This window comes from Podospora pseudopauciseta (assembly GCF_035222475.1).
Source record: "Podospora pseudopauciseta strain CBS 411.78 chromosome 2 map unlocalized CBS411.78m_2, whole genome shotgun sequence".
In the NCBI taxonomy this organism is placed as follows: Eukaryota; Fungi; Ascomycota; class Sordariomycetes; order Sordariales; family Podosporaceae; genus Podospora; species Podospora pseudopauciseta.
The window spans coordinates 1,115,387-1,141,885 of NW_026946663.1; the positions used below are offsets into that span (position 1 = coordinate 1,115,387).

At 52.8% G+C, this 26,499-nt stretch overlaps 9 protein-coding genes across 9 annotated transcripts; 4 read left to right on the forward strand and 5 right to left on the reverse strand.

The window, feature by feature from the left end:
• Positions 1-259: 259 nt before the first annotated feature.
• QC763_202700 (uncharacterized protein) lies at positions 260-3,547 on the reverse strand. Its single transcript, XM_062909305.1, has 2 exons — positions 2,253-3,547; positions 260-2,199 (listed from the first exon to the last, which is right to left on the reverse strand). Exons 1-2 carry the CDS (start codon positions 3,022-3,024, stop codon positions 1,700-1,702), a joined length of 1,272 nt encoding a protein of 423 aa, XP_062768071.1. The 5' UTR covers positions 3,025-3,547; the 3' UTR covers positions 260-1,699.
• Positions 419-1,477, forward strand: QC763_202690 (uncharacterized protein; the record flags this gene model as incomplete). Its single annotated transcript, XM_062909304.1, has 1 exon — positions 419-1,477. One exon carries the CDS (start codon positions 419-421, stop codon positions 1,475-1,477), a length of 1,059 nt encoding a protein of 352 aa, XP_062768072.1.
• Positions 3,548-3,572: 25 nt separating the features above from the next.
• QC763_202710 (uncharacterized protein) lies at positions 3,573-8,120 on the forward strand. The gene is made up of 2 exons (XM_062909306.1): positions 3,573-7,735; positions 7,801-8,120. Exons 1-2 carry the CDS (start codon positions 4,760-4,762, stop codon positions 7,984-7,986), a joined length of 3,162 nt encoding a protein of 1,053 aa, XP_062768073.1. The 5' UTR covers positions 3,573-4,759; the 3' UTR covers positions 7,987-8,120.
• QC763_202730 (uncharacterized protein) lies at positions 8,045-11,210 on the reverse strand. The gene is made up of 3 exons (XM_062909307.1): positions 9,495-11,210; positions 8,518-9,419; positions 8,045-8,423 (listed from the first exon to the last, which is right to left on the reverse strand). Exons 1-3 carry the CDS (start codon positions 10,072-10,074, stop codon positions 8,292-8,294), a joined length of 1,614 nt encoding a protein of 537 aa, XP_062768074.1. The 5' UTR covers positions 10,075-11,210; the 3' UTR covers positions 8,045-8,291.
• Positions 11,211-12,457: 1,247 nt separating this feature from the next.
• On the reverse strand, positions 12,458-13,529 carry QC763_202635 (uncharacterized protein; the record flags this gene model as incomplete). The annotated part of the gene is made up of 2 exons (XM_062909298.1): positions 12,458-13,235; positions 13,507-13,529. The coding sequence occupies 2 exons, from the start codon at positions 13,527-13,529 to the stop codon at positions 12,458-12,460; spliced, it is 801 nt and encodes a 266-aa protein (XP_062768075.1).
• Positions 13,530-13,749: 220 nt separating this feature from the next.
• On the forward strand, positions 13,750-14,757 carry QC763_202740 (uncharacterized protein; the record flags this gene model as incomplete). Its single annotated transcript, XM_062909308.1, has 1 exon — positions 13,750-14,757. One exon carries the CDS (start codon positions 13,750-13,752, stop codon positions 14,755-14,757), a length of 1,008 nt encoding a protein of 335 aa, XP_062768076.1.
• Positions 14,758-15,415: 658 nt separating this feature from the next.
• On the reverse strand, positions 15,416-20,271 carry SMC1 (Structural maintenance of chromosomes protein 1). The gene is made up of 4 exons (XM_062909309.1): positions 20,197-20,271; positions 19,711-20,123; positions 15,915-19,654; positions 15,416-15,849 (listed from the first exon to the last, which is right to left on the reverse strand). Exons 2-4 carry the CDS (start codon positions 19,739-19,741, stop codon positions 15,832-15,834), a joined length of 3,789 nt encoding a protein of 1,262 aa, XP_062768077.1. The 5' UTR covers positions 19,742-20,123; positions 20,197-20,271; the 3' UTR covers positions 15,416-15,831.
• Positions 20,272-21,094: 823 nt separating this feature from the next.
• Positions 21,095-22,726, forward strand: QC763_202770 (uncharacterized protein; the record flags this gene model as incomplete). Its single annotated transcript, XM_062909310.1, has 1 exon — positions 21,095-22,726. The coding sequence occupies one exon, from the start codon at positions 21,095-21,097 to the stop codon at positions 22,724-22,726; it is 1,632 nt and encodes a 543-aa protein (XP_062768078.1).
• A 1,089-nt stretch (positions 22,727-23,815) lies between these two features.
• Positions 23,816-26,190, reverse strand: CDH1 (substrate-specific activator of APC-dependent proteolysis; the record flags this gene model as incomplete). The annotated part of the gene is made up of 3 exons (XM_062909311.1): positions 23,816-25,643; positions 25,697-25,824; positions 25,883-26,190. The coding sequence occupies 3 exons, from the start codon at positions 26,188-26,190 to the stop codon at positions 24,283-24,285; spliced, it is 1,797 nt and encodes a 598-aa protein (XP_062768079.1). The 3' UTR covers positions 23,816-24,282.
• Between the last annotated feature and the right edge of the window lie 309 nt (positions 26,191-26,499).

Here is a 26,499-nt window from a genome sequence, read left to right on the forward strand (position 1 = left end):
TGGATCTGACGTTTCAGCTGGAAGCTCACTCTTGCCCTACAGTTGGAGATGCCTCGGCAACATGCCCTTCTTTGAGGCGTCGAGGGTGCTTCCCCGCATCTCCCCCCCAGGTTTTGGGTCCTTGGCGGCGCTGTGGGTCCGGGGTAGGGTGGGTTTCCCGCCCTTTTCTAGACCGTTTTGGGGAGGGAGTTCGTTGATGACGGGGTATTGAGGCAGGGGGAGATCAATCTGGCTGGGTTTGTAGAAAGAATATATTTGGGGTAGGTCTTTCTCTTTTTCCTTTCCTGTTTTTCCTTTTGCCTTGGGAGATATATCCCGCTTGTTTTCAACATTTGTCGGTTTTTACATCTTACACATCTTCGAGCGGGCTCATCTACACTTACACCAACTCACCCACCTTTCTCACTATTCCTACAAGATGGCCTCCTCCGGCCCCATCACCACCCCGCTCACAACCCTCCTGGGAATCAAACACCCCATCCTCCTCGCCGGCATGGCCCGCACCTCCTCCGCCCCGCTCGCCGCCGCGGTCTCCAACGCCGGCGGTTTAGGGGTTATCGGCGGCTTCATGTACACCCCCGACCAGCTCCGCGGCATCGTCACAGAGCTCAAGTCCCTGCTTGCTCACCCCTCCCTCCCCTTCGGTATCGATCTTGCCCTCCCACAAGTCGGGGGCAACGCGAGAAAGACAAACCACGATTACACCAACGGTAAACTCGACGAGCTGATTGATATCACGATTGAGTCCGGAGCAAAACTGTTTGTTTGCGCGGTGGGGGTCCCGCCGAAGCATGTAATTGAACGGTTGCACAACGCAGGGATTCTAATCATGAACATGGTTGGTCACCCCAAGCACGCGGTGAAAGCGTTGGATCTTGGGGTTGATATGGTCTGCCCTCAGGGGGGGGAGGGGGGGGGGCACACGGGGGATATCAGTGGGACGGTGCTTATTCCTGCGGTGGTTGATGTTGCGAGGAAATACAAACCCCAGATGCTCAACGGGCAGAGTGCTATGGTTGTTGCTGCGGGAGGGATTCATAACGGGAGGGGGCTGGCTGCTGCTTTGATGCAGGGTGCTGTTGGGGTTTGGGTCGGGACGCGGTTTGTTGCTTCGGTTGAGGCGGGGTGTTCGGAGCAGCATAAGCAGGCTGTTGTCGAGTGCGGCTTTGACGAGACGGAGAGGACATTGGTGTTGAGTGGACGGCCGTTGAGGATGAAGACGAATGATTGGGTTAGGGGGTGGCATGCGAAGCCGGATATGATTAGGGAGTTGACCGGGAAGGGGGTGGTGCCGATTGAGTATGATCTTGATAAGGGGAATGAGATTGATGTGCCTCATCTCATGGGCCAGGTTGCGGGCGCGATCCAAAAGGTGCAGCCGGCCAGGGAGATTGTCGAGGAGATGGTGGAGGAGGCGGTGCAGATGTTGAGGTTGGGGGGGCAGTATCTTGCCGGGAATAAAGGGTCCAAGTTGTAGATAATAGGGATATGTTTCGGCTGTGTCGTTTTTCAAGTCAATATCAAAGCGTGTGAGTTTCTGATCAAGTTCCCCGTACATTTGAATCCTTCTATTCCTGAATTTTGAGTGGATTATGTACAATTAAATCAAGAAAAGTCTATACCCTCCGTATGCCCTCTATCTATGTGTATCCTACAGCATTACTACAAATCCTTCACCACCAGCTTGCTACAACTGCTTTTACTCGAGTACATTCAACTTCCTCCTCACCGGGTTAAAGTCGGTATTAAACTGGTACTTTCCATCCCCAACCATCTTCTCCTCTCTGCTCACGGCCTCCAAGTTGATATCAGTCGCCATCGCGTTCAGGAAATTGCAGATTGGCTTGGGATGCCACCTCCCGCCACCAATTTCGAACCAAGACAGATGCCCGCCAAGAGACGTCGTGCAGAGAACTGTGTAAGGGTTCACGGCGAACTCCTGGTAGGGAATGGCTTCCTTGACGGCAATTGGGTCATCAACTGCGGAGATGGCCAGGAAGGGGGTGCGGATGGCGAGGATGGCGTCGCAGGAGGAAGCGTCACGGTAGTAGGCGTTTTCGGTAGGGTAACCCCATGTGACGGTCTGGACTGCGCGGTCAAACTCGTGGAGGTAGGTGACTTTTTGGACGCGGTCGTAGTCCACGTTGGTGTATTTGAGGATTTGCTCCTTGTGTTGCTCAAAGAGTTTTTTGAGGTTGTCTGGAGTCGTGTTAGGTACTGCGTGTGGAAGAAAAGGGTTAGGAATAACTTACTGCCCATGATCTTGGAGTAGACCTCCTTCCCCAACCATGTCCTCTGAAGCCCCTTGTTTGACACCTCCAAGTCGAAAGGGTTGCTCACGGCAATGGCCGCCTTCAATGGGCAGTTTGCACCCTCCTCGCCAACGTAATTGGTCATAATATTGGCACCAAGCGAGAAACCCACCCCAAACAGAGGTCTGTTGGGAAACATCTTCCTCGCCCACTTGACAAACTGCCTCACATCCCACGTCGCCCTCGCATTGAACAACACCCCCGTCGTCACCTTGCTGTTCGCGCAACCTCTCGCATTAACCACACAAACCTCCCACTCGCCCCCATCCATCACCAAGGGAGCAATAGCATGTCGGAGATAAATCTCATGAGACCCCCCCGAAAGCCCATGCAGCGCTATCAGCATAGGCTTGCTATCATCAGACCCAATACCAGCAAACTCTTCCTCCGGGTAAAACGCCGTTCTCGGCGGGAGCTCCTCGTCAAAGTCCTTGTGTTGAGGAACAACAAAGTCGACAGCAAAAGTGCCGGCGTAGGTCTTGTGGTCGGCGTCAAAGATCTTTCTCTTGTAGTAGATTTGCGGGCCGTGCTCCTTGACGGCTGTGTACATGGTCTGGAGATGGCCGTTGAAAAGAAGGGGGTTCATCTGACATTTTGGCACGGCGGCCTCGACGACCTTGAGGAGGTCGGTTTGGGAGCCATCTTTCCTGGTTAAGGGCAGGGGGGTGGCTGCGTGGGCAAAGTCGATTTTGGCGCGGCCGAACCAGTCCATAGCTGCGAGGTGCCGTCCGCGACGAGATAGGGCTGTGCGGAGGAGGGACAGTGTGTCGGAGAGGCTGGACTTGAGGGGTGAGTGAGCGGGAAGGGCAAAGATGGGTGGATATGAATAGATGTGAAATCCTGGGAGTTCACAGATATAAAAAAGGGACCAGGAGAAGCCAAGACAGCGGGATGGAACCTGCTTGATTTTAGATTGGTGGAGTTCAAGCTCGGAATGGGTTTTCAAAGAGAAACTCGTATTTCGATTTCTATTTTCTATGGAAAGTCCATGGTGGAACAAGGAACAGGCAATCGGGTATACAAAGTCCAATCAATCGAGGCAACATGCAAGTCTTGATTCTGGTCGAGGTCGTTGTCCTGGTCTTGGAAGCTGCAAGTGCCGAGGCACGTTGTGGGGCAACCGTCACTGGTCTCTCAGCCTCGGTGCCAAGATTCAACGTCTCGATATCATATCGATAAGAGTGGTGAAGACCAATGTCAACCGCTTCTGGCCCGACGGTAAGAATATGAGTCTCTTTCTGGTATACATCATGTCAGTCTCTCGCCCCTGCGCAGAAATTGAGTGCTTACACAGGTAGAATGCCCAATATCTAAAGCGCGGGGAATATCCAACATCAGCAGAACACTGCATGTTCTGTACAAAAGCTCCTGCCCAATGGATGGCCAGACCGTCTGAAGTTTAGTGGGCCTGCCGGGCTGTCCCACCATCCAAACGGCGGGGCATTTCGAACTTCAGATCTGTCAGAGAGACCGCTGGGACACTGATTGTATTTAGTAGGAACACCTCTTTGGGCAGGTCCAAGATCTCACTTTTCATATAAATTGAACCAGGACCCAACCCTTGGGTTCAAGAACCCTGATGGACAAGCCACCATTTTGATTCGTCAACCCCAAACACACCAAAAAACCCACCCAGCAGCTACCCCGCCAAAAACTAGCAACAACCAACAGCCCAAACAGTGCTGACTGCCCATAGCTCCTGTGTTCTACAAACCCATCGGAACAACAGCAGCAGCAGCAACAAGCAGCCTTGCAGGAAGAGAGGGGTATCTATTTTATCTCGGTATCTTTTCATTTCTTTGCCCGTCGCTTCCAGGCTGAACATCAGCTGGAAACCTGGGGTAGGCACACCCTCTGTCGACCATCATTGGCCCTCTCCCCTTGACCAGGTGGCTAGGCAGCAGACGCCTTATACACCGGTATGTATGTCAGACTCGAGCGCAGGAGCTCAACGCCCCCCTCCTCACCCAGCTACCAATATCGTCTTGTCTTTTCTTTGACTGGTGCCGTCTTGTTGGACATGTGTGATAGCTATCCATATCAGCAGCTGGTAGTGTTACCTTGCGCATTTTTCTTGCCCTCTTGGTTTCTCAGCTGTCCCCTTGCTTCTTTCTAGGCTGGCCACACTACCAGTATCAAGATGCCAGCCTGGTATCGGCTATTTGGGTGGCTCTCCTATGGACTAGGAGCTCTTCATATCACCGCGGGCCTATCAGAAGCGACGATTTGCTATGACCATGGGTATGCTCCGGTCTAACACACTACCTACTTTGCGAAGACGATATACCCGTTGGCCTTCCCTTATTGTGCCCTAGTCTTGAAGATCACCGTGTCCCTATTTCTTATATTCATTTGGACTTTTCACATCCTCTTTTTACAACTGGGGCTCTCGCTGACATGATGCTAGCTCCATACCAACTTCCATAACCATCATCAACACAGCCAATATGTCGACCGAGGCTCAAAAACCACGGTTCCGCAAGGTCCAAAGCTTTCAGTCCGACTATGCCCCAACTGGCATCACCCAGTACGTCTCTGAGCGAAGTGGCATGCAGGTTATTGTGGCCGACCGCAAGGGCCCCAAGGTCAACGGCTACTTCACACTAGCCACCGAGATCTTTGACGACTCTGGTGCGCCTCACACATTGGAACATTTGGTCTTTATGGGCTCCAAGAGCTACAAGTACAAGGGCCTGCTCGACAAGCTGGCCGGCAGAGCCTACTCCAACACCAATGCATGGACTGCCGTCGACCACACCGCTTACACCCTTGAAACTGCCGGGTGGGATGGCTTTGCTCAGATCCTCCCTGTCTACCTCGAGCATGTCATTCTCCCTAACATCACGGATGATGCCTGTGTGACCGAGGTTCATCACATTGACGGCGAGGGCAACGATGCCGGTGTCGTATACTCTGAGATGCAAGCTCTTCAGTACAGCAGCTCTGAGCTGATGGATCTTCAGGCTCGCCGGTTGCTGTATCCTGAAAATATTGGTTTCAGATACGAGACTGGCGGTATGATGGAGGCGCTTCGGGTCTTGACTCCCAACAGAATTCGTGAATTCCACAAGGCCATGTACCAGCCCCAGAATCTGGCTGTCATCATCACTGGTGAGGCTGACCACGAGGACCTGCTGAAGATCTTGGACACGTTTGAGGAGAGCATCAAAGATGATATCCCACCACCAAACCCCAGCTTCAAGCGCCCATTCGTTGACTCTCCCCAACCACCTCCTCTCGAAAAGACCATTGTCCAGACGGTCGAGTTTCCTGAGGAAGACGAGTCCACCGGCGAAATCCTTGTGGCTTTCTTCGGACCCAGTTGCATCGACCAGATCGAGGGCACAGCGGTTAACATCTTGATGACCTACCTCTGCGGCTCGTCGGTCTCCATCATCGAAAACACCATCGTGGAGAGAGAGCAGCTGGCTAGTTCGGTTTCGTACTGGTGGGACTCGAGACCAAACTCCGTCATCTGGTTCCAGCCAACTGGTGTTGCCACTGAGAAGCTTGCCTTTGTCGAGCAGCGCCTGGTTGACCTTCTCAAGGAAGTCGCCTCGAAGCCTCTTGATATGAACTATATCAATGAATGCCTCCAGCGTGAGAAGCGCCAAGTGAAACTTCAGGCGGAATCCTCCGAGCAGTTCTATGCCAGCAACATTATTACGGATTATTTGTTTGGCAAGCGGGACGGCTCTACCCTGAGAGACCTGGAGACCCTGAAGGAGTATGATGTGCTCGAGAAGTGGACTGATGAGCAGTGGCGTGCCTTTTTGAAGAAGTGGATCTCTGACGCCCATCACGTCTCTATTCTCGGAAAGCCATCGCATGAGCTGGCCAAGAAGCTCAAGGCTGGCGAAGAGGAGCGCATCGCCAAGAGGAAGGAGGAGCTCGGAAAGGACGGTCTCGAGGCTCTCAAGAACAAGCTCGAGACTGCCAAGCAGAACAACGAGAAGCCAATTCCTCCTGAGGTGTTGGATCAGTGGCCAGTTCCTGGAACCGAGTCAATTCACTTTATTGAGTCTTTGACCGCGAGATCAGGAAAGGCTCGTGCCCTTGGTGCTTCGGACAACAAGGCGCAGAAGATCATCGATGCAGCTCCTCAAGGAAAGCCCCTTTTTGTGCAGTTTGAGGATGTTCCGTCCAACTTTGTGCACTTGACGCTTCATGTCGGCCTCTCTGAGACAGCAGTCAAGTACAAGCCTCTTCTTTCCCTCTTCACCGACAACTTCTTCAACTCCCCCGTCATCCGGGATGGCAAGCGTCTCGAATTCGAGGAAGTCGTCAAGCAGCTTGAAAAGGACACAATCAGCTACCACATCAGCTCGGCCAGCAGACTAAGCGATTACGAGGGTCTGGCTATCCAGTTCCAGGTAGACCCGGGAAAGTACACCACCATCATCGACTGGCTGCGCACGCTCATGTTCGACATTGTCTTTGACCCTGTCCGCATCAAGGCTGCCATCGTGAAAGCCCTTGCCGACATCCCCGAGCTCAAGCGCGATGGCCGGACCATGGCTCAGGAAGTCGACATGGCCATCCACTTCCGTCCCGAGGCTTACCTGTCTGCGAAGCGCACCCTCGTCAAGGCGGTCTACCTCCGTCGCCTCAAGAAGCTTCTTGAGAAAGAGCCCGAGACCGTCCTCGGGTGGTTCGAGGAACTCCGCAAGTCTCTCTTTTCGTTCCAAAACCTCCGCGTGCTAGTCACCGCCGACGTGGCCAAACTCTCCAACCCAGTCGCAGCCTGGGACGCACTCACCTCCCACCCCGACCTCAACCCAACCAAGGACGTCCTCCCCATCGTCAAACTCTCGGCAATGCTCAACGAAGAAGGGCAATCCCCTGGTTCAGTAGGATCAGTCATCATCCCCATGACAACCCTCGACAGCTCTTACTCCGTCTCCACCGCCACCGGCCTCTCTTCCTACTCCTCCCCCCTCCTCCCGGCCTTCCTCGTCGCCCAAGCCTACCTCGAAGCGGTCGAGGGCCCGCTCTGGAACGCCGTCCGAGGCAACGGTCTTGCCTACGGGGTTTCATTTTCGAGGGAGATAGACGGTGGATACCTCCAGTTCAAGGTTTACCGCTCCCCCGACGCCTCCAAGGCCATTGAAGCCTCCCGCGCGACGGTTGCGAAGTTGGCCTCGGGCGAGGAGCCGCTGGATAGGCACTTGATCGAGGGTGCGGTCAGCTCGATTGTGTTTGGCGTGGCGGACGAGCAGTCTACCATGACGGCGGCGGCGCAGCAGAATTACATGATTTCTGTCGTTCGCGGGTTGGAGCAGGGGTGGAACAAGAAGATTCTGGCTAGGGTGAGGGAGGTGACGGAGGAGGAGATTAGGGAGGTGATGAGGGAGGTGATCTTGCCGGTTTTTGAGCCGGGGAGGAGCAATGTTGTTGTTACTTGTGCGCCGATCATGGAGGAGGTGAGTTTGCCCCTTGCCCCTGTCTACCTACCAATGAGATATGATTGTTGATGAAAATGTTGTAGAATATCGTCAAGACGCTGGGCGAGAGGGGTTACAAGACCCAGGTTCAGACGCTTACTCACTTTTATGATGACTATGGTCTCAAGGCTGATGAGGAGGATGGTGAGGATGAGGAAGAGGAGGATGACGATGAGGATATGAGCGATGGGTCGTATGAGTCTGGTTCGGAGGAGGAGGATGGTCTCTAGAGGGAGTGTTCTTACTAGACCGCACAAGAAACAAACTCAGGTAGAAAAAGAAAGGGGGGGGGGTTATGAATACATCAATACTTCTTTTCTTTCTTGTTGACAATGCTAGTTTTTTTCTGTCTCTGCACAAAAGTAAACTCACCGCCCACTTCTAACAGGCAGGTAATGATAATCCCTAACCGATTACTGACCAAAGCCAGCTGTGAAAACAAAAATCCTAAACGCCAATGCTATGCATATTTTTATGCCTCTGACACCCAATAACAAGGGGCAACAACAAAAAACCACACCTTCTTCTCGTCTATTCAACCCCTCAAAACCCGTCTCGACATCCCCATCAAAGCCTCCACCGCCCTCTTCGCCGCCTGCTGCTGCTGAGCAGTCTCCTGATCCCTCGTAATAGTCAAATTCCCCAACTCGCACCAGTTATTCACAGGCTATAATCTCCAGTCAGCATCTTCTCCCCATCATCACCCCCCAACACCGAGGAAGACTTACCAAACAACTCAAATACTTACACCACCCACAAACCTTGTGATGAATATAAAAATTATTCAACAGCAACACAAACACCACCAGCACCAAAATCAGCGCCCCCACCCGAATCAACCACCACCCCCACCAAAGCGGCTTCCTCCCCTTGAAAAAGCCCACGGGATTCTTAAAAAACGGTGGTACCGTCCCCTCCTTCAAAAACCCAGACGAAACTTGACTGTTGGCATAGGGAACATCCGACTCTCCAATCCTCCTCCTCAACGAGTTGGGCGAGTGAAGGATACAAATCCCCAGCGCCAACCCCATCAAAAACCCGCCGATGTGACTGAAGTTGTCCAGACCGGGCAAGAGACCCAGGACAAAAGAGATGATGATGTCGATAAAGAGGTACATCAGGTCCTTTGTGGGATTCACCCTGTCTTTCCAGCTGTACAACAGGTCCAAAAAGGTGAGTGCGATAATCCCGAATAATGAACCTGATGCGCCCGTGCTGGCGATGCCAGTCGCAGCAAAGTTACCCCCCATGACGAAACCAAAGATGCCGGCCGACATGTACACTATAAAGAACCGGATCGAGCCAATGTGTTTCTCCATGTCCCTTCCGAGTGTGAGTTGAAGCAGCATGTTGAAGCCGATGTGGATCAGACCGGCGTGCAAAAAGATGGGGACAATGAATCTGAACCATTGGTTCGGTTCCGGCGGTTGGCCCGGCTGTTGGACACCGCCGAAGCCACAGAGCTCCGAGAGGGTGCATGTGTTCTCGTTGGTGGTCGACCAGGGGCAGGGCCACGAGACGGGTCCTTCGGCTTCTTGGATGGCCTTGACGTTGTGCATGCAGGGGACGAAGCGGGCACCCATGTTGATGAGGATGTAGGGGGAGGGACCGATCATGGGGTTGAATTGGGGTTTTATCATGATTGGGGAGCCGGTCGAGGTGCCTGATGGGGGGGGGGGTGGGGAGGTTAACAATGTTGATGAGAAGGGGGGAGGGAGATTAAAAAAAGGTGGCATACCATTCTTGACCAATTCACCGATAAAAACTGCAACTTGAACAATAGTAAAAAAATACACCACAAACGGTATCTTCTTCTTTCCCGACCCCAGCATGCCCAACTCCCCCAACCTCACCCGCCCTTTGCTCGGTGGTTTGTTCGGCGGCTGCTGGTGCTGCGACGACGAAGTATCATAGACGTGATCCTGCATCTCGATGTGTTGTCTCGTAGGGTGCTTCTGCATGTTGTCCTGCAGCGGGATGTCATCTGGGGCATGATTGTAAGCAGGCATTTCATCAGAGGGCACCCGCGAGAGGGGGCGGTAGCTCGTGTCTTGCTGACTTAGGCGGCGCGCTTGGTGGCTTGAGGATGGTGCTGCCGGATAGACATGATCGTCGAAAACGGTTTCGAAAGGTGAAGGAGACACACCTTGCGCCGCCGGCGGCCGGTCCTTCCCAGGTCCAACGAGATTGTGGTGGGAGCTGTAGGCCGGGGCGGGCGCCGAGTAAGCAGAGGGGGATTCTGTTCGGTATTGGTCGTTGCCGCCGTAGTACTGGTTGTCAGCTCGGGACGTCTGACTGTAGTATTCGTTGGAAGCCATGACGGGCTAATTCTTTTGGGGGCTGGCTCCTGAGCGTAATAAACAGCGGCAGGAGAGCCTGCAGGTGGTGGTCGCCAAAGGGGGTTCGTAATGATCGGGAGGAGGTGGTTCCGTGTAAACGAGGGTTTTTGTTGTTGCAAAAGGAACAATACAAATGAGCGACGGGTGGTTCCAGCGAGCGAACCCAGGCCCGGTTTGTTTGTTGGTTTGTTATTTTTTTGGGTGGTTTTGGATGTTCGATTGACAGGAGGAGGAATTGGGAATCTGGCGATTGACAGGCGGATCCCCTTCTGTTGTGTTTCGGCACAGCGGGAGCAGGGATCTCCGAGTGTCTGGGGTTTGGGGATCAAGAGGGGAAATTACGTCGCAGTATGTTCCCCAAATGTTCCCACTTTCTAGCGTGCCCACCTCTAGATTTCTTCCACCTTGATGATGATATCCAAGTGGCCTAGGTAAAATGCCTAACTGGTCGTCTCACTGCTGCAGCTGCCGAGAAGGTCGAGTGAAGTTTAAATGTTGATATGGCCGTGGTGACAATGGTGGATATCATTGACATGTGGTACGCATGGAATGAATCAATGATGAAGAGATGGGACCTGGAATGCGCAGATGCTAAGAAGGGAGAAGAAGAAAATAAATCGTTCCTTAAGAAAGTAAACCAGGTTTCCAGTTTTATCAGGCGATCAGGCGCCGTCACGAAGACCTTGTGTGATCAAATCAGTGGGCTCAGCTTCAAGCTTTAAACGACGCGGCCACACACGCTGACGTCTCCCCCCGCCAAGGTCTCCAACCAGCCGGCGCGGCAGTGGGACAGTAGGGTCCGGAGATCAGTGGAGCAGACGGCGGCTGTGCTCAATGCTTCTTGAACCTTTGCGCGTGTTCACCAGTCCATTTATTCGTATTTGTCTGCTTGGGATACTGGAGGCCGCCACACTTGATTCTCAGACGCTTGACATCCGATCATTGGGATTCGTTCTGTTTTTGGAAACATGGCCATACCTCAGCATCTTGCCGCCCAAAGATCGGATGGTCCAGGGCAACCTGTGTCCCCGTGAAGTTTCATCCTGAGCTTTTATGACGAAAACTGCCGGGTTCTGGAAAACAACTGTGCTGATCCCCCTTTCAGACAGATTCCCGTGCCTTACCTGGTCATCCAGACTGGCTTGCCAAGACCCGTTCATCCAAGCTAAGATCTTGACTAGAATCAAGAACTGTCTTGCGAAGAGACAGCGAACCTCTCCAAAGGATCTTCTTCAGCCGCAGAGGTGACGTATTTCGGAGCACCAGCCTCGTGCTCCCCCAAAGCCTCGAAGACAAGCCCACTTGCCATTACCCCGGGACAAAGTCCGAACCCTGATGAGGAGAAGGGAGAACCAAGCTTTCAGGGCCCATCTTCATAACCTTAATCGGTGCCGACGGCGCAGTTGCCATTGGATGGACACTTCTCCTGGCACCCTTTTACAAATGAGGGCCGTGATGAACAAGCCAACATGTGTTTCGGAGAGCTAGGCATCTCTAGGAATTAGTTCTCTAGTCATAAAGCTCTGTCTAGTCCAAGAAACTGATGCCTTTGGTTGGTGGTTCCTTGCTCTGAGTAAAGGTTGATGGATGCCAAGCATGTCGATAAGATAAGATTTGGACCCACATGTTTTTTCTAGAGTGTTCGCAACCGCGATGCGACAGGATGCGCCTGCCTCCAATTGACTCTGAAAAGAAAGCTCCTTCCTTCAAGAAACACAACCAATTGGCCGCGAGACTTTCTTCGGCCGTACCCTTGACCTTCACCTCAACTTTTAGTCATCAGAAAACAGCTGTAATTTCTTTCCATCGGCAGCAACCTCGCCTTTGAAACCTTCACCATGTCGAAGAGCAAGATCGCCAACAACAGGACCAGGGCCAAGGCGGAGAAGGAGTCTAAGAAGTAGGCTAAGAATAATGCGAGGAAGCTGAGGAGGGAGGCTGCTGCTGCAGCGGCTGCGGCTGGAGGGGAGAAGAAGTAGAGGGTAGTGTGAGTTTGGAATGTGGTATCATTTGCCGTGAGACAATCGGCAGTCGTTTTTAGGCACAATGGGAAGTCAGCAGCTATGATTAATACTCGATGGTATTATGGCACGTGTTTCTAGCTGTTAGTGTCAACACAGCAAGCACCCTTTAAGCAGAATGAAAAGAGGTGCCAAACATGAATACAAATTTTGTGGTAGTCTCGAGCCATCATGTCGAATGTGATATATATATATATATATACAAGGATCTTTTCAACGCCGTCCAAAGAGCAGATCCCGCCAAAAAGCCAAAAACCCATCCTACTCATACAATGGTTTTAGAGCCCTGTCATCATCCCCTTGCAAGCCCCTCGTTCTGACTCAGATTACTATGATACCACTTAATCCTTCTTCTTCTCCTCCGGTTTATCCTTTTTCTCATCGTCCTTCTTTCCTCCCCACCCAAAAACCTCATAGATCTGCTCCATAATCAAATCCCCATACCCCTTCCCTTCTTCCAGCGCTTTTTTTTCTTCTTCCATTCTTCTCTCTTGCCACCCGTCCTTTTCAGCCCCCATCCATATCTTGGTGATGACACCCTTCTTCTCCTCCTCCTCTTTTGCCTCTGTTGGCGGCTTACCCTCAGCTAACCTCCTCCGCTCCCTCTCCTCCTTGATTAGCTGCTTTGTCCGCTGGGCTTGTTCGGGAAGGGGGTTGAAGATTGAGTTTGATGATTGGGAAGAGGAGGAGGAGGAAAAGAGGGAGTCGAGACGGTCGTTGGTGCGCTTGTAGATTGACTTGCCGGTGTAGTCGTGGGCGAGCCCGGAAAAGGAGAGGTAGGTGGCTGAGTAGAAGAGGGCTTTTTGCCAGACCGAGGGCGGGCGGTGGGTGAGGGGGGAGGAGAGGGAGAGTTTGGTTTGTCGGCGGAGAATGAGGAGGGCGGCGATAGAGGAGAAGGCGGCGAGGAGTTGGAGGTGGTGTTGGAGGGGGGGGGTGCCGTGGTATTTGGGTGAGGGGGTGAGGAGACCTCCTTGGGGAGGGGTGGGGGAATCGGAGGGGGGTTTGGAAGGGGTGGGGTCGGAGGAGGCCATGGTAGTGGTGGGAAGTTGAAATCTGTGGTATGGCTTGATTTGAGGGGCTGGAATAGAGAGTTGAGGTGTGTGGTGGTGATGCTGGTAGCTAATAGTCGCAAGGGGTGGGATGTCAATTCAAGTTGCGCCTTATCGATAAGAGCTGCGATAATATTGATTTTAGCAGCGTTTTCTTCTAGAACAAAGCGGCGGCCGCCAACCGAATCACCGGATGCTCCACATCCTTGCGCCGCGTCTTGTCAGTTGCTGGGTGCCAAGAGAAAGTGAAGTGACAAGGCTCAGCCTCCTCCAACCTTGAATTTCTGCCTTTTGATCAACCTGCCTCTTCCCACCAGGCGACAGACTTTCGCGCACCTCACTCCCACTCTCGCTCTCTCTCCATCCTGCAACCCGCCCGCGACACACATTACACCCGACAAGTCTCTCGTTTGTGTGGGCATTTCCTACTTCTCTCATCTGCGCCAGCCAACCCGCTTTCCTTTACTGCGACACCGGCCTGGCTCGCTCGCCTTTCATCATCAAGAGCGCCATCGCGACGACAACCTCCCTCTTCTCTCACCACAACCAACACCTAGCCAACTTCCCCTTCACCACCGCCCAAAATGTCCGACTCCCACTCCCTAGCCCAAATCCTCATCCGCTCCGTCATCCGCGCCTTCCACACCACCCAAGAAGTCCTCGCCATCGAAGCCTTGGTCCAACACTCCTGCCTCCGCGACGACGAGCTAGCCTATCTCATGAAGATGAACACCAAAGACCTCCACCGCCTCTGCGCCTCCCTTCGCGACGCCCGGTTTTTAACCGTACATACCCGCCCGGAAGTCATCGAGGGCAAAACCCGGCCTGTCAACAGGACATACTACTACATCGACTACCAGCAAACCGTCGACGCCATCAAATGGCGCGTCTACAAGACAGACAAGGACATGCAGGGCATTGCCAAACCACAGGACGAAAGCAAGGAGTATTCCTGCCCCAGGTGTAAATCCCAGTGGACGCAGCTGGAAGTGCTGGACAGCGTGAGCATAGAGGGGTTCTTGTGTCTACGATGCGAGGCTGTGCTTGAGAGGAGTCAAGAGCAGGAGCAACCCGGTCATCAGCAGTTGTCGAGGATGAATAACCAGTTTAAATTCATGACGGACATGCTGCAGCAGATTGACAAGGGGCTGGTGCCAGAATGCAGTTTTGACAAGGCGATTGCGGTGGCGAGACCGATTGTACGGGAGGCGATGCATGAGGTTTTGGCGAGCGTGCCGGTGGAGGATGCGGGGGGGATGGGGAAGCCGTCTGCGGTCAAGGGGTTGGCGAACACGGGGCCGAAGACGATGCAGGTTACGATCAGTGATGGGAATGAGGAGGCGGAGCTGATTGAGAGTAGGAAGAGGAAGGAGAGGTTTTTGAGGGAGAACGCGCTGCCGAGTTGGATTACGGATAGCTCGGTGCCGGCGCCGGCTGCGACGGCTGCGCCCCCGGTGGTGAGCTTTGAGATGAGGGATGCGGATGGGGGGGATGGTGGACGGGCGGGGAAGAGGGTGAAGGTGGAGGGGGAGATGAGCTTTAAGATGGAGGAGGATGAGGAGGATGATTTGGAGTTTGAGGATGTGGTTTAGGGGGGGTTGCTGGGGTTGTAAAGGATTTTATGGGGGTCGATTCGGAGGCTGCTGGAGCGGTGGCCGTGAAGGATGAGTCTACAGATGATGAAAAGGGTGTGGATTTGGGCAAGGATGAATCGGAGGACGATGATTCGGACGGCTACTATTCCGAAGACGACAAAACTTGGTTGGCTAATTATAGGTCATGGTGGGAAAGAGACCGGCCATGCTGAACGAGAATACCCCTCTAAGAAGTCGTAGGGGTGGCCTCTGCTTTGAGAGAAGTGGTAGGGGAAGATGAGGATTTGGAGGCGTGGACATGGCTCGCGTTGCTGGATGTGAGCGTGGAGCGCAGCGATGGTGTGGCTGAGGGGGTGCTGGAGGAGATGTCATAAAACCTTCAGTCTGAAACACTCCCCTATGGCACCAGCGTTTTTCAATTTTTTTTAATCTTTTGGACAGGTTATAACAAAAAGCGGAAGGTAGGCGGCATCAGCATGTGTTCTTTGCATTTTCCCATACCCAACTGACGGGGGATTCGGTTTGGGTTGTTTGGCGTTTCGGGGGGTCTGGTCTGGTCTGGTATATACCGGTTTTTTTTTTTCATGTTTTTCTTTTCAGACATCTCGAAAGCTATAATTTGACGACGAGCTGTTGTGGAGCGGAAAACCAAGGCTGTGTGTGTGTGCGTGGACAACAACGGCCAAATAGAGTGTGGTATTTGTATTTAGACAATAGGAAGGAAAGAAAAGAGAGAACAAGAACTGAGAGGAGCTCCCATTAGCTCTGATATCATCAACAGTCCCTATCGCTCGTGTGCCTTCGCTCCAAAGCAAGCAACATTTGGAAAAAGTGTGATGAACAAGAAATGAAAACAAGCAAAAAGTAGTATTTCCTTGAAAAAGAAAAAAAAGATATCGCCTCCCTTGATACCTGAGAACCCTGCCACGCAAATAAACATAAAACAAAGAGGTAGCAACAACACCCCCAACACCTCCGCCAACCAACCAACCGAACCCCGACCAAGCCATAGTCCCCCTTATTTACTTACTTCCCTTCCCATTCCCACCCTACACCTTTTAGCCATGTTGTTTATACATACTTCCTCAACTGCAGTCTACACGTCAGCAAACCTGTCTCAATGTTTTCAGGTAAAAGCAAAAAGAGGTACTCACATCCAGCGTCAACGTCTCCGAACTATTGGCAGCCTGGTCCCTATACACCCCCACAAGACTCTCGCTGTGCTGAAACAGCGTCGGCTTCAAGCTGATCACAATAAACTGCATCCCCGGCCCGGCATGCTCCCGGATGTACTTTGTGATCTTTTCCACATTCGCATTATCCAGCGCGGCGTCCACCTCGTCCAGCACAAAGAACGGGCTGGGCTGGTAGCTATGAATCGCAAACAACAGCGCCAGCGCCGCCATCGTCTTTTCGCCGCCCGACAGGTGTTCCATGTCCCGGAAGCGCTTGAGCGGCGGCATGGCGTGGTACTTGATCCCGGATAGGTACGGCGTCTCCGTGTCCTCCTCGATGTCGAGATAGGCTTGCCCACCCAAGGGGTACGCATCACTCCGCGTGAGATCCTTGTACACGTGCGTGATCTGCTCTTGGATATGGCTGAAGGCCTTGTTAAAGAGCTCGAACCGCTGCTGTTTGACTCTAGAAAACGCGTCGCGGGCTTCTTTGAGGGCGGTTTTGCTGTCTTCCCAATCCTTGTCAGTTGACTGGAGCCGGGTCTTGACCGACTCGAGACGCTCCATGGCGCGCATGTTGGGGTTGAGCTTCTCGAGCTCGGTCGTGAGGGAAGATATGCGCTCTTGGAGCTTATCTTCAAAGTCATCGTCTGAGTCTTTGAGGTCGTCGTCGAGGTTGTCAAAGTCGATTTCGATGCCGTAGTCGTCCATGGCCGCCTCGAGGACCTCGTCCGCCTCGGCGTCTTCGTCCATGTCGACGTCCATGGCGTCTTGGTCTTTCTGGAGGAGGACGTCTTCGTTGGGGATGTCGTCTAGAGAACCCTGCTTAAGGGGGATCTGGATCTGCTCCAACTTGCAGCGGCGCAGGAGGGCGAACTTGCCGGCACTGTTCTTTTGGACGACAGACTCGAGGTTGGAGATTTCTTTTAATCGGGCGTCGATGTCTTTGCTTCTCCCTTGGAGGTCGGCCTTGGCTTCCGAGACCTTCTTGGTCTTTTCGGCGTGTCTGGTCCGGACAACCTCTAGGCTTTCGGAGAGGGCTTCGAGCTCGTCTTGGTCTTGGCCCATGGTTTCCTCAATGTTGCTCTTTTCCTCCTGGTATGACTGGACTTCCTGTTGGTGCCGCTTGAGTTGTTGCTCCATGTTCTTTACTCGTTCAGTGCTGGAGCTGAGCTGTGACGTCTCCCAGCTCAAGCTGTTTTGAATGCTCTTCTTCTGGATGTCAAATGCCTGGCGCTTCTGGGCAGCCTCCTGCTCCAAAGTCCCTTGCTGGGCCTCGTAGTCACGAATGTTCTCATATCCAAGCCTCTTGCAGAAGTCGGCGTAGATCTTATCTTCGACGCCCTGAATGGCCTTTTCGAACTTCCCCACGGTTGCCCGGGTACGCTCTAGCTCGCCCTTCTTGTCGTCGAATTTGGGCTGGAAGCTCGCCAGTTCCTGCTTCGCGTTGTCGAGCTCCTTTAGCTTACTCTTAAGATTCTTTTCAAAGGCAGCCAACTCGCTCTTTTGCAGGCGAAGACGCTGCTCCAGAGAGGCAATCTCGTTCTGGAGGTTGTCCTCAGTGCCTCGCCGTCCCGCTCGTGGCAACTTGGCAATGTCGTCCTTGAACTTCTCAGCCAAACGCGTGAGATTCTCAACATCAACCTGCTCGAACCGGCGCTTATTGCCCTTGTCCTCATTCAAGCGACCACCCGTCATGGTACCGGCCTTGTGAATCACGTAGCCTTGCAGTGTCACAGCCTTGACCTGGATCTTCTTGCCGTAGACAATCTCCTTGGCCACCTCGAGGTTGTCACAGACCACGGACCCGCCGCAGGCATAGGCAATCGCCCGCTCCAGCGTTGGATCAAAGTCGATGGTGTCAATGGTCAATCTGGCACCCGCAATGCCCTTGACGGCAGAGTTTGAGGTGTTTACCTTGATGTTGTCCAACGGAATGAAGGTCATGGAGGGGAGCCGACCGTCCTTGAGAAACTGGATGCAGTCAACAGCTGTCTTCTCGGTGTCGACAATCACCCCGTCGAATTCGCGACCAAGAGCAGTGATGACCGCCTCGTCGTACTTCTTCTGTTTCGGCTTGCAAAGCTCACCAACTCGCCCGCGAACACCAGGGTAGATGCGTTTGAGGTCGCTGATAATGTTGCGCGTCCTTGTCTCCCTCTCATTCTGCCGCCTGCCCATGTCCGCATCTTCGAGTTTCCTCAGGACGTCGCGGAGCTTCTCCTCAAGTTCAGTGTGGGTGTTATTGATCCTAATACGCTCCGACTGAACACTGTTGTACTCCTTTTTCTTGGCGTCGATCTCCGTTGTAATCTGCCTGATGAAGTCTTGACAAGCATCCCGGCGTTCTGTGATGACCCGGACCTCACCCTGCAGTTTGTCGATGCTGGCTTCAAAGTTGTCTATCCTGCCACCAAGACTGTTGAATGTCGCCTCGTCGCTCTTCAATTGTCGTCGCAGATTATCCAGCTTTTGTCGATTGTCTGTTGACCTCTTCATCGCCTCTGCTTGCAGCTTGTCGTATTCTTTCCTGTCCGCATCGCTGAGCTCCTTGCCCTGCTTCTTCAGCGTTTCGGCCCATTGCTTCTCAAACTGTCGTTGCGCTTTTTCCACTTGTGCCAAGTCCTTTGTGTACTTTTGCACAGCCGCCGTCTTCTCGTCGCGGAGTTCCTTAAGATCGGCAATCCTCTTTCGTAGCATTTCCATATCCCGGGAGCTCTGTGTGATCTTCTCATCAATTGGTACCAGGCTGTTTTCTCTTTCCTCAATGCTCTTTTCCTTGGCCTTGATCGTCTTCTCGATCTTGTGCACCTCACGGGCAACGCTGGTTTGTTCCTTGCGCGCAGCCTCCAGCCTCTTTTCGAATGTCTCAACGTTTCGGCGGAACTCCTTGAGATTCTCCTGGTGCTCTTGAATCTGGGCGCTTGACTCATCCATCACCCGTTGAAAGTGGTACAGCTTCCACAGAATGTGAGTGATAACGGCCTCGTCCCTTTCCTCTGTCTTCTTCTGGAAGTTCTCGGCCTCCTTCTTTTGCTCCTGATACTGCTTGATCTCGCCATTGATGCCTCTTCTTCTGATGAGTTGAAAGTTTTGGTTTTCGAGAGCCTGCTCTTCCTCGGCCTGGAGTTTCTCGTACTCGGCCTTGTATTCCAAACTACCCGAGATCTGCTCGATCAAGCGTGTGAGGTCCTGTGGTGACTGCGCAGCGATGGCCTCGACATCACCTTGGAATACCAAAAAGTTGCGCGCCTTGATCAGGATGTTCTCCGCCTCGAGGGCCTCGTTGTACTGCTGGGCGGTAACCACGCGGTCGTTGATTCGGTACTCGCTAGAACCGTTGCTCGTGATCGTGCGCTTCCAACTTTGCTCATCACCGGCATCATCTTCGTACACGGCCATCACCCAGGCGGATTTGGGGTCGTTTCTCGTCGCTCTTTGCGAAGAGCCATCGTCATCGCCATTCTCGACGCCGTTGGTGTGGCCATTGGTGGCTGGTGCAGCTGTGCCGTCGTCTTGGATCTTCGAAGTTTTCATGACCCGGCCGCGATAAACCAGGTCGCGAAGGTGCGACGATCGCAGATGTGACGATTTGATGCCCAGGACGAAGGAGATGGCGTCCATCGAGTTGGATTTACCGGAGCCATTGGGACCGATGATGGAGGTGAAGTAGGAGTCGCCAAACAAGAGTGTGTGGTGGCCCTTGTATGACTTGAAGTCTTTGAAAGCACTGTTAGCTTTAACCTACAAGACATAGCCAGCAGGTATCACGTACTGAAAAGCTCGAGGCGAAGGAGCTTCCCCATGGTCGCGGTGGCCCCAACACGCGGAGCGGGATGTTGTCGAAGAGTCGCGTCAAATGGAGGGGATTCGCAAGGGCAATTGCGCGGTCAAATGGCCCGTAAAAATAGTGGCGCGACGGTCGGGACGAAAACGCGCGCAGAAATAGATACGAGAAGAAAAAGAAGTGTTGGTGAAGCAGTCTTCAATCGCGCCAGGACCATAACTGAACGGCCTGAATTTACCATCGCGACGGGAAGGGCGCCGTTATGGTGGGGGAGCGGGTGCACGTGCCATATCTGTCTAAAGGGTTAGGGTTAGTTGGCGCTCTGTAGCCATGTGTAAGATGACGGTCTGCTTGAAGAGCGAGTGTAGCTCAAGAGCTATTCTAGTTGCTTAAGAGCTATGCTAGTTGATATTGCTTTGGACTATGGTTGGCGCATTCGTGAGCACTACGCTGTAGACAAGTAAGGCAACGCACATTGTATTCTGAACCATAGGTACCTGACAAAAAAGTCAATCTGCCTCGAAAGATAGTTCGTAATATGCCTTGAAAGATAGTCAGTATGCCTTCAGAGATAGTCAAGAGGCCTATCAACTATCTTCCCAAGCATAGCTCAGAATATGGATATGTGTTGATTTGATACTTTTGCAGTGCCAATCATTTGTCCACAGCATGGCACTCATGAAGTTGCTGTTTCACGGAGATGATTGACATGTGAAGGGTAAACATCCGACTATTAATGCAAAGCTGCCTTTTTACTTCCAAATGGGCACTCATGTCTGGCTACCTGAATATGGAGTCATCTGATCGAAGCAGAGCTGCGATGCAACCGGCAGGCAATTTGAGGTCCAAATGGAGGTCCACCTCGTCAAAGGACGGGACCGAAGCCAAGTCCTGTTCCATGATGGTGGGTGCCGTTTCAAGCCTTCTGGCCACTGGGCGAAGCCCCTCAGAACACGCCCAGCGCTGCAGCCAGTAAGGGCAGGGGTCTGGGGGCCTGGGGCAGACGCTAAATATGCAGCAACAACGTCAACACCACCTTTCTTCTCCGCTTTCTTGGTTGTCCAAGTCAGGTCTGGTGGTTGCATCACAAGCTGCCAACTCTGCCCACGACGGTGTCACCCTCACCCTCACCCTCACCTTCTTAACTCATGTCTGACTGATTTGTTGTCCACCTGCCCCTCTCTGACGTTGCTCCATCTACTCACTTCAGGCAGCGCACCAGGCACCAAAGCTGTTCCACTTTCTTTTAGACCCAACCTCTGCGACAAAGAGGCCACCGGCCACATATATCCCCTCCACTCCTCGACTGAAATATTGGACACGGTCCGCGTTTAAGGATACTTTACAGACATTCGAGATCAAGACCGCAATCATGGCCGAGCCAGAAGTCGCATCAACAGACAGCGAAGCTGTCCCTACACCAGAAAACAGCACCCCCCTCGATGATGCCTCTCCTCTCGAAGAACATGTCCCCTCCATCGATACGCCAACCCTCGCGCCCACCTCCCCCGAGTCCCGTCTCTCTCGAAACCCTTCATTCTCCGGCAGCAGCAGCACCTACCAAGAAGACTGGGACTCCAATTTCCCCCCTCTGGACCGCCTAACTGTCTTGGAGCTGCTCGATAACTTCACCCTCCCACAACAACTTGAGAAACTCCAGAAGGGCATCTCGGCCCAGACTGAGAAAGTGCGCAAGTCCCGCGAAGCCTTCAACACCAAATCCCGCCAAGCCCGCGAGCGCATGGTAGACGAATGGCGCCGTCGTGTCCCCTCTGCTGAAGAGCAGCTCGACCGGTACCGCAAGCGCATGAGGAACTCGGTCGACAAACTCGGGAAACGCTGGAACGACACCAAAGCTATCACCCTCCGCGAGAAGATCTCGTTCATCTTCGGTGTCATGAACATTTTTGTCTCGGGGTATCTAATCGGCGGCTGGCCAGAGTACATGCACTGGTGGTACACCATCCAGATCTTGTACTTTATGCCTATTCGCTTCTACACCTACCACAAGCGGGGATATCACTACTTTCTCGCCGACCTCTGCTACTTTGTCAACTTTCTCCTGTTGTTATCCGTTTGGGTTTTTCCAAAGAGTAAACGGCTGTTTACAGCCGTGTACTGCCTCGCATTTGGAAACAACGCCGTGGCAATCATCATGTGGCGCAACTCGCTGGTCTTCCACTCGTTTGATAAAGTCACCTCGCTCTTCATCCACATCATGCCCTGCGCGACGTTGCACTGCATCGTTCACTTAATCTCCCCCGAACACCAAGCTTCTCGCTTCCCAGCCATTTACACAATCAAGCACTCTCCCGCTGGCTCGCCAACCGCTTACGCCAACGTCCTGAGCATGCTAGCCTGGTCCACAATCCCGTACGCGATCTGGCAGTTGAGTTACTACTTTTTTATCACCGTCCGCCGGAGAGACAAAATCGCCGCCGGCCGCCCGACATCCTTCACCTGGCTTAGGCAATCGTATTCCAAAGTCTGGATCGGAAAGTTTGTGTTGGGGCTCCCGGAGGCGTTGCAGGAGCCAGCGTTCATGTTTATACAATATGCATACGCGGTCCTGACGATGCTACCGTGCAGCCTGTGGTTTTACTACAGGTGGGCGAGTGCGGGTTTTTTGGGAGTGGTTTTTGTTTGGTCGGTGTACAATGGGGCGACGTATTATATTGACGTTTTTGGAAAGAGGTTTCAGAAGGAGCTGGAGGCGATGAGGAAGGAGGTGGAGAGGTGGCAGGGTGAGCATGAGGGGTTGGTTGGTGGCGGCGGGGGGGGTGATCATGGGGAGGAGAAGAAGGTTGGGCTAGGGGAGGGGATTAGTGGGAAGGTGCTGGATGAAAGGAGGGAGGGGGATGAGGATGGGGGGAGTGGGTTGGATAATATTCCGCTGTTGAATGATGAACGGCCGGCGGCGGCGATGGTTACGGGGTTGGAGGTTGGTGATGGGGGGGCGAGGGATGTGGCTAGGGAGAGGAGGCAGGGGAGGGGGGGGGTTTAATTTTGTTTTTCGAGGAGGGAAGGGATGGATGGTTTTTTTTTTGTTTTTCATTTGTGGTCTCGTGTGTGTGTGTCTGGCGTTGTTGTTGTTGTTGTGGTTGTTGTTGGAATAGGTTAGATTGTGGATTTTGGTTCGGATATATACCCCCGCTTCTTCTTTATTGACATGAGAGAATAATGAGTCTGTTGCAATATTATGTTTGACTTTCGATGAGAATGTGGCATCTTTTGTGAGTTTGCACGTCGTGGGAAGTGAAATTAAGGCCTTAAATAGTAGTTAATGGAGCGTAAAAGAAAGTTGTAGGCCTTGAAAAGGAACTAACAGGACTTGAAAAGAACTAACAGGACTTGAAAAGAACCAACAGACTTTAAAAGATAAAAGGTGGTCGACAGGGCTTAGAAGATAGTAAAAAGGCCTACTGCTTCTTGGTCTTTTTGTTTTCTTTTTTTCTTTTTTTTTTTTGAGGGGGGGAGATAGTTTACAATGATATGCGTTGACTTACATTGCCCATTATTGTATCCAGAGCGTGACTGGGTAAGGATTTAGGAGAAGATCATTTGGATGAGCGAGGTTGCCATCGACGTAAAGGGCAACAACAGGCCAGCTTCATTTCAAGCTCAGTAAAAACTCGGGATAAAAGCATCTGATCATGGAAACTAGCAAGATACCCTTTCACTTCGAGCCGAATAAAGACTCCTGCCGCAATCACACACACCGACTCCATAATAAAGCATGAGATGAGAAGCAAATCCATTTCATGTAACTACACCACCTACCACCATCAACACCACCCACCCACCCAGCTACAAAGCGCAATCATGACCTGGTTTCCAATAATGTACAACAAACAAGCCCCGCTTATCCCCCCCAAAAAAAAATAATGAACCAAGCGCCATAACAATTAAAAAAAAGTCAATTAATAAACAACCCATGAATCCCGCTTTCATACTCTAGCAAGAAAGAAAAGAAAAAAAGACATAACCCAACACCTCCTCCCACCAACCAAACCATGATAAACAAATTCCGCTTTGTTGAAAGAAAGATGGCAAAAAGAGCCCCGGGTATTGACCACCACATCCCATCCAGATGTCCCATGTTACCCAGCCAGCTCCATTCCATCCATCAATCCCCCCTTCCATATCCATGATGATCGATTGATCCCTTTAACCCCAACCGACCCACCGACCCAAAGCCAAACCAGAGACACCATCATCATCAACACCACCACCACCACCAAACACCCAACACCCTTGCTTTTGATTGAAAGAGCTCCGTTTCTCCCCCAAGTGTTGTCGTCGTCGTGTGTCATCCACCTCGTAAGTTTCGTGTCATGGTGTACACTAAAAAAAACCTGTCAGTCGCTTGCCCCTTCCATATATGAAAAAAGGGGAGGAGAAACTAACAAATCTCAATTGAGAGAAAAGAGAGAAAAATCCATCTCCTGCTCGCTGCAAGCAAAGATAAACACTTTCTTCCCGCTGATTCCCCGCCCCCAACTCCAAAAGCCACTTGTTCGGCGTCTGGCTCAAGAAAGCATGTGAAAATCACTAATCCTTTCACCTAATAACCCCCCACTCCTGCAACCTTATACTTCCTCCGCCCCCCTCCCCATCCTCCCCCATCCTCCCACCCCTCTTCCCAAACACATTCCAAAACCTCAACGTCTCGTCCCCCGCCCCCGTGACCACCACCCTCCCGTCCGGGCTCATAGCCAGGTACAGCACCCGATAAGTGTGCCCCGTCAAACTCGCCACCTGCGTCATGCTCGGGTACTTCCACACCACAATCTGGTTCTGGCTGTACCCATGCGTCGAGACAATCTCGTTCGAGTTCTTGCTCCACGCCAAGTTGCAAACCTGGCTCCCCGTGTCAATCTCATTGACAACGGTCCCCCTCACCGTATCGTGGAAAATGATCCGGCGGTCGGCCGTACCGCCACCGGAAGCCAACAGTCCACGTTGGTGAGGGCTCCAAGCAATCGCCTTCACCGCGGCGGTGTGGTCCGAAAACTTCCACAGTGGCGAATCCGAGAGCTTATCCCAGACCATTAGTTTGTTGTCGTTCCCTCCACTCGCCAGCTGCCCATCCTCGCAGTTCCATTTTAGTCCGCACACTTCCTGCTTGTGCCCGACTAGCTTCCTCATCCACGGATCTGGGGCTCGCACATCACGGTGGTATATGGACCGATCCCGCGAGCCAGAGGTGAGGATGTGCGTGTTCCAGGCCAGAGCACCCACACGGTTAGTGTGGCCTACCATAGTCCTCAACCTTCGCTGCCGCTCCGCATCCCAGATTTGCACTAGGCCCTTTCCAGTTCCGATGGCAATGTGTGTGCCCTTTTGTATCCACGACACGCTCGTAACGGTGTCGTCTTCTAACATGCAGAGCTTGTTGACGCGACTGGTCTGGGCGTTCCACATGTACACGCTCGATCCCAGGCCGACGCCTAATACATTTGCGTTGCCCCAGTCAACGAGGTTGAGGTAAAAGTCATCTGCGAGCTCGGGAGCATCCAACACCTTATACGGAACCTTGCTCACGGCACGCGGTTGTCGCCGTGGGCTGAGGAGCAGTTGCTGACTCCCATATCTCACTGGCGATAAGCTGTACACTTCGGACCGGGTGTCCAAGTTGGGCCCGTGCCGACTTTGTGGCGTCCTTGAAGGTGTTGGATGGCCTGCAATGCTGTGACGAGGCGACATGTAGGAGAACAGATTCTTGTGTGGTGTGGATGGTGTCAAATTTGATGGCAAAGATGATGGTGGTGGCCCGTTTGGTGGGGTGTGTGATCTGGTGGCATGGCCATGGGAGAGCCTGTTGTGCTCTGGTGACATGGAAGGTGGTGACACCTGTGGTATCGAATTCTCAAACAACTCTGTCCGCAGCAGGCGGGAGAATGTCCGATTTGCCTCCTCAGCTACATTCGAGGATTAGCTACATGGCACACCCAGTTGTGTTCACAGGACTCACTTCTCTGATAGTGAAGCTCCCCATGCGGGGTCCGCTTCTTTTGTCTTGACGGGGTCGCGGGCGACCCATCTTCATGCAAGAGACTGAAACTTGCCTGGAGGTCTTGGCCAGACCGCGTGGGAATAAAGCTATGAGCGACCAGTCAGCAACAAGAACAGATGAAAAAAAGTCAAAAAATCAACATACCGGTCACCGTTGATCCTTTGCCGTTTCCTACTCGGACTAGCTCCAGGTGTGCTTTCTCGGTGCTGCCGACCAATTTCCCGCCGTAGCGCGTGGTCGACGGCATCCAGTCCAATGTCGGTGGATCTTGAACTCGACCGTCCATTTCTCGAGCTTCCGGCATGCGACGGTTCCACCTTCAGACGTTCCCCTGGCGGGGGAGGCGTCGACAACCTTGCACTGGCGGCGGCCGAACTGTGTGACTCCTGGATTGGCCTCTTCATGGTGGGAGATAATGCAGCGCCGTTTGAAACGTCGCCGTTGATACCCATGCTTCTCTTGCTTTGATCCTCAGCGCCCCTTTTCCAAATTCACAGAAATTGATTGCCGCGCGGGTTTGGCGACAGGCGCGCTTTACATAGGCTGGATTGGAGTCGGACGAGAGGCGGGTGTGGTGAGAGGTGAAGTCGGAAGAGTCGGTCGCAGGACAAAGAACGCGCGATTGTTGCGGGACAGCGATGAAATGCGGGGCAAACAGTTTTCGCAAAAAGTGAATAGTTGCATAGACAGTTTTTGTGGAGCGAGCGATGGTATTGTTGTGCTGCTGTGGGAGAAGTCGCGATCTCGTCTCTTTGCTTGTC

Bases quoted from the DNA above. Each gene is read 5' to 3' on its own strand.
- QC763_202710 (XM_062909306.1), top strand. From the start codon at position 4,760: ATGTCGACCGAGGCTCAAAAACCACGGTTCCGCAAGGTCCAAAGCTTT. The intron at 7,736-7,800 runs GTGAGTTTGCCC...AAAATGTTGTAG, and splicing joins GTGCGCCGATCATGGAGGAG to AATATCGTCAAGACGCTGGG.
- QC763_202700 (XM_062909305.1), bottom strand. From the start codon at position 3,024: ATGGACTGGTTCGGCCGCGCCAAAATCGACTTTGCCCACGCAGCCACC. The intron at 2,200-2,252 runs GTAAGTTATTCC...ACACGACTCCAG, and splicing joins CTACTCCAAGATCATGGGCA to ACAACCTCAAAAAACTCTTT.
- QC763_202730 (XM_062909307.1), bottom strand. From the start codon at position 10,074: ATGGCTTCCAACGAATACTACAGTCAGACGTCCCGAGCTGACAACCAG. The intron at 9,420-9,494 runs GTATGCCACCTT...CCCCCCCATCAG, and splicing joins CGGTGAATTGGTCAAGAATG to GCACCTCGACCGGCTCCCCA. The intron at 8,424-8,517 runs GTTTGTGGGTGG...TGGAGATTATAG, and splicing joins ATTTTTATATTCATCACAAG to CCTGTGAATAACTGGTGCGA.
- SMC1 (XM_062909309.1), bottom strand. From the start codon at position 19,741: ATGGGGAAGCTCCTTCGCCTCGAGCTTTTCA. The intron at 19,655-19,710 runs GTACGTGATACC...GTGCTTTCAAAG, and splicing joins CCTTCGCCTCGAGCTTTTCA to ACTTCAAGTCATACAAGGGC.